The sequence below is a fragment of the Coregonus lavaretus genome (assembly GCF_964263955.1).
Source record: "Coregonus lavaretus genome assembly, chromosome: 25".
NCBI lineage: Eukaryota > Metazoa > Chordata > Actinopteri > Salmoniformes > Salmonidae > Coregonus > Coregonus lavaretus.
The window spans coordinates 11,248,286-11,258,075 of NC_140012.1; the positions used below are offsets into that span (position 1 = coordinate 11,248,286).

The window sequence follows — 9,790 nt, forward strand, 5'->3', positions numbered from 1 at the left end:
TATGAAAAAGTATTTGCCCCCTTTCTAATTTTCTCTACTTTTGTATATTTGTAATACTGAATGTTATCAGATCTTCAACCAAAACCTAATATTAGATAAAGGGAACATAAGTGAACAAATAACACAACAATTACGTATTTCATTTATTTCATAAACAAAGTTATGCAACACCCAATTCCCCTGTGTGAAAAAGTAATTGCCCCCTTACACTCAATAACTGGTTGTGCCACCTTTAGCTGCAATGACTCCAACCAAATGATTCCTGTAGTTGTTGATCAGTCTCTCACATCACTGTGGAGGAATTTTGGCCCATTCTTCCAGGCAGAACTGCTTTTACTCAGTGACGTGTGGGTTTTCAAGCATGAACTGCTCGTTTAAAGTCCTGCCACAACATCTCAATTGGGATTAGGTCTGGACTTTGACTAGGCCATTCCAAAACTTCCAATTTGTTGCTTTTTAGCAATTTTCATGCAGACTTGATTGTGTGTTTTGGATCATTGTCTTGCTGCATGACCCAGCCGCGCTTCAGCTTCAGCTCACAGACGGATGGTCTGACATTCTCCTGTAGAATTCTCTGATACAGAGCAGAATTCATGGTTCCTTCTATTAAGGCAAGTCGTCCAGGTCCTGAGGCAGCAAAGCATCCCCAATCCATCACACCACCACCACCATGCTTGACCTTTGGTATGATGTTCTTACTGTGGAATGCAGTGTTTGGTTTTAGCCAGGCATTACTGGAACCATGTCGTCCAAAAAGTTATACTTTTGAATCATCTGTCCATAGAACGTTCTTCCAAGAGTCTTGATGATCATCCTGGTGCTTTTTGGCAAACTTGAGTCAACTTTTTGGACGAGATGGGTCCCATTATGCCTGGCGAAAACCAAACACTGCATTCCACAGTAAGATCATACCAAAGGTCAAGCATGGTGGTGGTGGTGTGATGGTTTGGGGATGCTTTGCTGCCTCAGGACCTGGACGACTTCCCTTAATAGAAGGAACCATGAATTCTGCTCTGTATCAGAGAATTCTACAGAATGTCAGACCATCCGTCTGTGAGCTGAAGCTGAAGCGCAGCTGGGTCATGCAGCAAGACAATGATCCAAAACACACAATCAAGTCTACATGAAAATAGCTAAAAAGCAACAAATTGGAAGTTTTGGAATGGCCTAGTCAAAGTCCAGACCTAATCCCAATTGAGATGTTGTGGCAGGAATTGAAACGAGCAGTTCATGCTTGAAAACCCACACGTCACTGAGTTAAAGCAGTTCTGCATGGAAGAGTGGACCAAAATTCCTCCACAGCGACCTGAGAGACTGATCAACAACTACAGGAAGCATTTGGTTGGAGTCATTGCAGCTAAAGGTGGCACAACCAGTTATTGAGTGTAAGGGGGCAATTACTTTTTCACACAGGGGAATTGGGTGTTGCATAACTTTGTTTATGAAATAAATGAAATATGTCATTGTTGTGTTATTTGTTCACTTATGTTCCCTTTATCTAATATTAGCTTTTGGTTGAAGATCTGATAACATTCAGTATCACAAATATGCAAAAGTAGAGAAAATTAGAAAGGGGGCAAATACTTTTTCATAGCACTGTATTTATTATTGGTCCCATCTGTCACATGCACTTATGTTCGTTTTTTTCAAAAGCGTTAAAACTGCTGAGTGACCAACATGTAAATGTAAAAATAAACACTTGAGCTCTGCCCCTGAACAAGTACAAATTTGGTTGGTGGGATCAGATCCAAATCTGAACGAATCATAGACGTCTAGGCTTTTCACAAGTTTAAACATCACATTATGGCACAGTTTAGTTCAGTAAAAATACATGTTTTGTCAAACCAGTGGTATACGGTCTGATATACCACGGCTGTCAGCCAATCAGCATTCAGGGCTCGAACCAACCAGTTTATAATTTCCTTTACTGTACTCTACTGTCCAAACATGTGAAACATAGATGTCTACCAAATCTGAACCAATTACAGACATCTATGTTTGGGCTAAATAGGTCTGTGGATGTTGAAATCAAGGCCGGTCCAAACATAGACATCTATGATTGGTTTGGATTTGGTCCGGACCAAAAATCAACGTCCTCGGACGTTGAAATCAAGGCCGATCCGGACTGCACCAAAAAAAGACACGTAGCAGTCGGTAAATGCTTTGTGGAATCCATAAATTTTTCTTCAAAGCTAAATTCTACCCTCGTTCCCACTGTCACACAAATCATCTCATTGTCAACACCAGATGTTAGGATCAAATCATATCATTTAATGTGTTCAGGAAAACCCCACAGAAACAGTTGCAGGGGAAAACGTACAATCATTCTTAACAGAAGTGCCAGCATAACCTCCAGTCACACAATTTAAGACGGCGCTTAGCTCGTGACCAGTTATCCCCCCCCGGCCCATGCCCTCTGTAGTCCTTCTTACAGCTCTTGGAATGGAGGTACTGGTACCAATACCTGTTGGTCTTAGTAACTCAAGTATGAAGCACAAAGTTGCTAAATGTAGCCAATGTTAGCGCTCAGACCCTTGAGCTAGGCTTATTTTCTTCATTAGCCTAGCGCATTACAGTTAAGAGCATTCATATTTGGTGCTTTTCCTTCATCACAGCCACAAACTTAGCAAGCTGCTGGGTACAGCTTGCTGAGGTACAGCCAACCTTTGAGACAAGAATAATAATCTCATGAATATTTCCAGGTATAACACAAAATGTAGAGCATTTACGCCCTAGAGGGTACACTATGTTTAATATACAAGATGTCATACTGCTCAATTGCATTTGGTTCAGCAGTTGTACAAACAGAAATGCTAGAACTAGAGACAGACATGAAACATTTCAAGGAATAAAGTTAGAAGCTTCTAAATGTCAACAGTCGACCAGCCCAATGCAGCCTGTCAAAATAACCATGTATTGAAATGCTCAAGAGGAGCATATTTTACCATTAGGACAACTTTTGCTTTAAATTCAGTCAATAAATATAGTCAAAATGTCAAGTTTTCACAATTCAGATATGACCAAGAGAAAGTCATGTAACATTTACCGTTTTTAAATTCAAAGCTAATTTTAACATTAGAAGGATAATATTTCCATATGGTTGTTGGTTTGTGCTTCATGGTCTCTCCCTCTTGCAGGGGAAAAGGTAGTGTTCGCTGGAGAACCATTGCTAAGAGATGTTGATAATATAATAATAAAAAAAGAAAAGCATGGATTTCAAATGATGCAAAGAACGACCAAGAGTGGAAGGGGATCTTTTTGATTTGTTTCAACCTGATACAGGTCACGATGTGGTTTTATCACAGGTGGGGCTAGGTAAGGTATCAAAACAAACACGTTAAAATGCAAGTCCTATTATTCAGTCTCAACATTGGTGGGACAAATAAAGTGAAATATCTACCAAGGAGAGAGAGGAGGACCGTTTGCACCCTTGCTCTTTCTTTGACTTGTAAAAACCATGCTTGGCATGGGGAGGAGGGGAGAGGAGATCGTGCAAGACAGAGTGGGCCTGGGTGGGATGTGGTGGGGTGGCGCTTGAGGAGCCAGACCACCATTTCCACAGGAGGTGTGTTAAAGGCACACCAGGGTTACTCCAAATCCCAGCTAACAGACACGCCTTCACACCCACACACTAAACACACCCGACTGCAAATACACAGTACACACACACACACACACACACACGCAGCACAGGCTAGAGCCCCTGGAGTAAGGATTGATACAGAAAAAGAGAGATGGAGGATGAGGTTTTTGGAGAAATACTGTGGAGGGAGGGGAGTTCCGAGGGGGTCAGGGGCTTGGAACCGGTGCTGCCATCTTGTCAGACAGAAAGAAAAAAAAAAGTGGAATGGATCATTTCTGGTTCTTGAGCTGGTTGGAGAGCCAGTCGAGGCCCTCGTAGAGGCCGTCCCCGCTGGTAGCGCAGGTGGCCTGGATGTACCAGCTGCGCTGGCGGAGAGCGTGGAGCCCCAGCTTGTCTGTGATCTCTGCAGCATTCATTGCATTGGGAAGGTCCTGAGAAACGGGGTTCAAATTATATATATGTAACACACTGTGCAATTAATAATATCTTACTCAAGCCCAGTCATAGTGCAAGGGGTTGGCAATGCAAATAATGATTGTGTGTGCATGGTCAATGAGTATGGTCCACTCATATAATGTTTAGCAGGAGCAAAGAGCACTACAAGGAGGTAAGGCAGTCAGAATTCAGATATGAACACTCTCCTTTGAACAAAGTAACCAAGCTCACCTGTTTGTTTGCAAAAACGAGCAGCACGGCATCTCTCAGCTCGTCCTCTGCGAGCATTCTCTGCAACTCCTCCCTCGCCTCGTTCACTCGCTCCCTGTCGTTGCTGTCCACCACAAAGATAAGCCCTGCAAAGAGGTACACAGTTAGATGATGAGAATATGACACTGGTTCTCCGACTAGCAACCCTTGTTCTTGTAATGATGGGGCAATCTATAGACCACCATTGCCAACGCTCCTCAAAGCGCCATTGGATCTTACCTTGAGTGTTCTGGAAGTAGTGGCGCCACAGCGGCCTGATTTTGTCTTGACCACCGACGTCCCACACTGTGAAGCTGATGTTCTTGTATTCTACCGTTTCAACATTAAAACCTGGACAAAGAACACAGAATGTTATATAGAGGCACTTGTGAGGCACATATTCCATACATAGTCTAATCTGGCAGTGGAATTCCTTTTGGTGAGGCTAATGCATTCAAGGAAAATTGTCCTTACCAATTGTAGGAATGGTGGTAACAATCTCTCCTAGTTTGAGTTTGTACAGGATGGTTGTTTTTCCGGCAGCATCAAGTCCAACCATGAGAATCCTCATCTCCTTCTTGCCAAATAGGCCCTTGAACAGGCTTCCAAAAATATTCCCCATGGTAACTTATGTGAGGAGAAAGAGGAATGCAAGGTGAAGTGAGGTAATCAGTAATGGTACACGTTTACATTTCTAACAGAATGGCATTAGCTATGGAAATTCAAGGGGGCAGATAAGTCTGCAGAAATTAACTCCCAACCACCAACTTATTCCCCAAACCCAACAGCCTACGTTATGTAGCCAACAGCTTTAGTTAGCTGTATGACTGTGCATGCATTCAGTTCATTTAGCACGTCAGAGCTAATGCCGCGTTCACAGGCTAGTCGGAAATAGGAAACGTAGACATTTCCGACTTGGAAACTAGTTGTAGAAAGATGGAGTTTCCCATTTGGAAGTACCAGAATCAACCAATAGGAAGCTCTACGCAAATAAGGTTCAGAGCACTCAGCGGTCCCATTCTGTGAGCTTATGTGGCCTGCAGCTGAGCCGTTGTTGCTTCTAGAGGTTTCCACTTCACAATAACAGCACTTACAGTTGACCGGGGCAGCTCTAGCAGGGCAGAAATTTGACAAACTGACTTGTTGGAAAGGTGGCATCCTATGACGGTGCCACGTTGAAAGTCACTGAGCTCTTCAGTAAGGCCATTCTACTGCCAATGTTTGTCTATGGAGATTGCATGGCTGTGTGCTCGATTTTATACACCTGTCAGCAACGGGTGTGGCTGAAATAGCAGAATCCATTCATTTTAAGGGGTGTCCACATACAGTACCAGTCAAGTTTGGACACCTACTCATTCAAGGGTTTTTCTTTAATTTTTACTATTTTCTACATTGTAGAATAATAGTGAAGACATTAAAACTATGAGATAACACATATGGAATCATGTAGTTACCAAAAGTGTTAAACAAATCAAAATATATTTTAGATTCTTCAAAGTAGCCACCCTTTGCCTTGATGACAGCTTTAAACACCCTTGGCATTCTCTCATCCAGCTTCATGAGGAATGTTTTTCCAACAGTCTTGAAGGAGTTCCCACATATGCTGAGCACTTGTTGGCTGCTTTTCCTTCACTCTGCGGTCCAACTCATCCCAAACCATCTCAATTGGGTTGAGGTCAGGTGATTATGGAGGCTATGCTGGTTAAGTGTGCCTTGAATTCTAAATAAATCACTGACAGTGTCACCAGCAAAGCACCACCACACCTCCTCCTCCATGCTTCACGGTGGGAACCACACATCCAGAGATCATCCGTTCACCTACTCTGCGTCTCACAAAGACACGGCGGTTGGAACCAAGAATCTCAAATTTGCACTCATCAGACAAAAGGAGAGATTTCCACCAGTCTAATGTCCATTGCTCGTGTTTCTTGGCCCAAGCAAGTCTCTTCTTATTGGTGTCCTTTAGTAGTGATTTCTTTGCAGCAATTCGACCATGAAGGCCTGATTCACACGGTCTCCTCTGAAAAGTTGATTTTGAGATGTGTCTGTTACTTGAACTCTGTGAAGCATTTATTTGGGCTGCAATCTGAGGTGCAGTTAACTCTAATGAACTTATCCTCTGCAGCAAAGGTAACTCTGGGTGTTCCTTTCCTGTGACGGTCCTCATGAGAGCCAGTTTCATCATAGCGTTTGATGGTTTTTGCAACTGCACTTGAAGAAACTTTCAAAGTTCTTGAACTGTTCCAGATTGACTGACCTTCATGTCTTAAAGTCCTATTAATGTCCTATTTCGCAACAAAGCCTCCTTCACTCATGCTGCAAAACATGCCCTCGTAAAACTGACTATCCTACCGATCCTTGACTTCGGCGATGTCCTTTACAAAATAGCCTACAACACTCTACTCAGCAAATTGGATGTAGTCTATCACAGTGCCATCCGTTTTGTCTCCAAAGCCCCATACACTACCCACCACTGTGACCTGTACGCTCTTGTTGGCTGGTCCTCACTACATGTTCGTCGTCAAACCCACTGGCTCCAGGCCATCTATAAATCTTTGCTAGGCAAATCCCCGCCTTATCTTAGCTCATTGGTCACCATAGCAGCACCCACCCGTAGTCTGCGCTCCAGCAGGTATATCTCACTGGTCATTCCCAAAGCCAACACCTCCTTTGGCCGCCATTCCTTCCAGTTCTCTGCTGCCAATGACTGGAACGAATTGCAAAAATCTCTGAAGCTGGAGACACTTATCTCCCTCAATAACTTTAAGCATCAGTTGTCAGAGCACCTTACCGATCACTGCACCTGTACACAGCCCATCTGAAATTAGCCCACCCAACTACCTCATCCCTATATTGTTATTTATTTTGCTCTTTTGCACCCCAGTATCTCTATTTGCACATAATCTCTTGCACATCTAGCATTCCAGTGTTAATACTATTGTAATTATTCTGCACTATAGCCTATTTATTGCCTTACCTCCATAACTTGCTACATTTGCACACACTGTATATATATTTTCTGTTGTATTTCTGACTTTATGTTTTTTTACCCCATATGTAACTCTGTTGTTTTTTATTGCACTACTTTGCTTTATCTTGGCCAGGTCGCAGTTGTAAATGAGAACCTGTTCAACTGGCTTACCTGGTTAAATAAAGGTGAAAAAAAATAAAAAAAAATAAAAAAAATAAAGTAATGATGGACTGTCATTTCTCTTTGCTTATTTGAGCTGTTCTTGCCATAATATGGACTTCGTCTTATACCAAATAGGGCCATCTTCTGTATACCAACCCTACCTTGTCACAACACTGATTGGCTCAAATACATTTAGGAAAGAAATTCCACAAATTAACAAGGCACACCTGTTAATTGAAATGCATTCCAGGTGACTACCTCATGATGCTGGTTGAGAGAATGCCAAGCGTGTGCAAAGCCATCATCAAGGTAAAGGGTGGCTACTTTGAAGAATCTCAAATATATTTTGATTTGTTGAACACTTTTTTGCTTACAACATGATTCCATGTGTTATTGCATAGCTTTGATGTCTTCACTATTATTCTACAATGTAGAAAATAGTACAAATAACGAAAAACCCTGGAATGAGTAGGTGTGTCCAAACTTTTAACTGGTATTGTACTTTTATGTATATACACACTTTTTTATTTTTTTTAACACTCCAGGCCACTCCTGAACGTCTAAAACTAGACAGAAAGTATGTATATAGCCTCACTAGTTATTTTTACTGCTGCTTTTTAATTATTTGTTACTTTTATTTTGTATTATTTTATATTGTATTTTTTGGTGTGATTCTTTTTGGTATTCTATCTTAAAACTGTATTGTTGGTTAAGGGCTTGTAAGTAAGCATTTTACTTTAAGGTCTACACCTGTTGTATTCTGTGCATGCGACAAATACAATTTGATTTGTAGAAATTATAATGGACCTATACATTTTCAAATAACTGCACTTTTTCTGCCCCGCAAATTGCTTTTGACTAACAAATTGGTCCATAAAAAAATCTGTGTGGCTCTGCTGAATTTTTAAATCCCAATGTGGTCCCCAAAATTATTGCCCACCCACCCGTGTTAACATTTTTTACATTTTAGTCATTTAGCAGACACTCTTATCCAGAGCGACTTACAGTTAGTGCATACATTTTCATACTGGCCCCCCGTGGGAAACGAACCCACAACCCTGGTGTTGCAAGCGCGATGCTCTACCAACTGAGCTACAGGGGACTGCCATAAAACTACTGCCTTGTTTAAGACAATTCGGAACCTATGAGTTAAAATTTGCGTACGTTTTTTGCGTAGAGCTTCCTATTGGTTGATTCTGATACTTTCCAAGTGGGAAACTCGGACCTCATCTGTCTACAACGAATTTCCAAGTCAGAAATGTCCGAGTTCCCGTCAACGCTGCATACAACTTGCAGTACCTGATGTCAGCTGACTCGCCACTGCAAGCGTGTCAGGGGTATGAGCTCGATAGCTGGAGTTCTAGGACAATAATCATCACCATAATGCCAAGTTTGTCCTTGTTCCTCAGTCCTAGCTTCAATACTCTATACAATTATGAATTAGTCTACGTTAGCCTTGCTATGCAAACAAACAGAGCAGGATTAGCACTGGCCGGGGAAGGCCTGCCGCCTAGCTAAGCCTGAATGATTCCCATCAGATCTAGAAAGCAACATAGAATTGTGATTAAAATATCAGTATTTACTTGGCAACAGCCGTAGCCGATAGATAGTGAACTGGACGGCCGACAATATTATATTTCCAACTAGCTAGCTAAAGCTAAACGAAGAAGCTTAGCTAGTTAGCCAACATGGGCGGATGCTAGTTAACAGACAACCATAACACAAACGTAGAATCTCAGGTATTTCATACGTTTACCGAACGTGTCGTTTTACACACATTTGGTATCAGTCGTATGCCAAAACTATAGTCAGCAATAGCCTGAAGGACGAGGCAATGTTAGTTAACTTAGCAATAGCAACTGTAGCTAGCTAATGCCGCGTCAGATGTAGAGGCAATGGTGACGTCATTTGAGCAAGCGGAAACGGGATGTTTTTGTCCGATTTTAGTTCACTCGAACATGTAAATTATTGTATGTTAACATAACGTCATGTAAGTATGATATATTCACCTTAGAACACGGCTTCTCGATCTTTCGTCTCTTTCAGTCACTCCAAAATGGCGTTTTGCGCAACTCATGAGACACCGGTGTGTGGTCAATTCCCTTCTTCTTCTTCTGTGGGTTTTATGGCGGACTACAACCCAAAAAGGTGTATTGCCGCCACCAACTGAACGGGTTGAAAACAAAACAAGGTCAAAAGAAAATCCATACATAATAGGGAAACTAACTTAATCCACCCAAATAAAAATAGTACATTGACAAAACAAAACAGAAAAACTCCCACTTCTTCCTTTTTTCAAATCTCCATAACTCCCTTCTCAGGCTCTACAGCCTGAGAGGGTGGAACTGTTTTTGACAATATTCCATGTAACTCCTTCGCAGAGAAATCTT

General features: G+C 41.9%; 1 protein-coding gene across 1 annotated transcript; it reads right to left on the bottom strand.

Annotated features, from left to right (window-relative positions):
* Positions 1–2,250: 2,250 nt before the first annotated feature.
* On the bottom strand, positions 2,251–9,518 carry LOC311101097 (ADP-ribosylation factor 1). The gene is made up of 5 exons (XM_084142155.1): positions 9,410–9,518; positions 4,742–4,894; positions 4,508–4,618; positions 4,250–4,374; positions 2,251–4,014 (listed from the first exon to the last, which is right to left on the bottom strand). The coding sequence occupies exons 2-5, from the start codon at positions 4,887–4,889 to the stop codon at positions 3,853–3,855; spliced, it is 546 nt and encodes a 181-aa protein (XP_083998281.1). The 5' UTR covers positions 4,890–4,894; positions 9,410–9,518; the 3' UTR covers positions 2,251–3,852.
* Positions 9,519–9,790: the final 272 nt, after the last annotated feature.

Coding starts and splice junctions, on each gene's coding strand:
- LOC311101097 (XM_084142155.1), bottom strand. CDS start 4,889: ATGGGGAATATTTTTGGAAGCCTGTTCAAGGGCCTATTTGGCAAGAAG. Junction 4,619..4,741: donor TACCACCATTCCTACAATTG/GTAAGGACAATT, acceptor TTCTTTGTCCAG/GTTTTAATGTTGAAACGGTA. Junction 4,375..4,507: donor CTACTTCCAGAACACTCAAG/GTAAGATCCAAT, acceptor ACCTCTTTGCAG/GGCTTATCTTTGTGGTGGAC.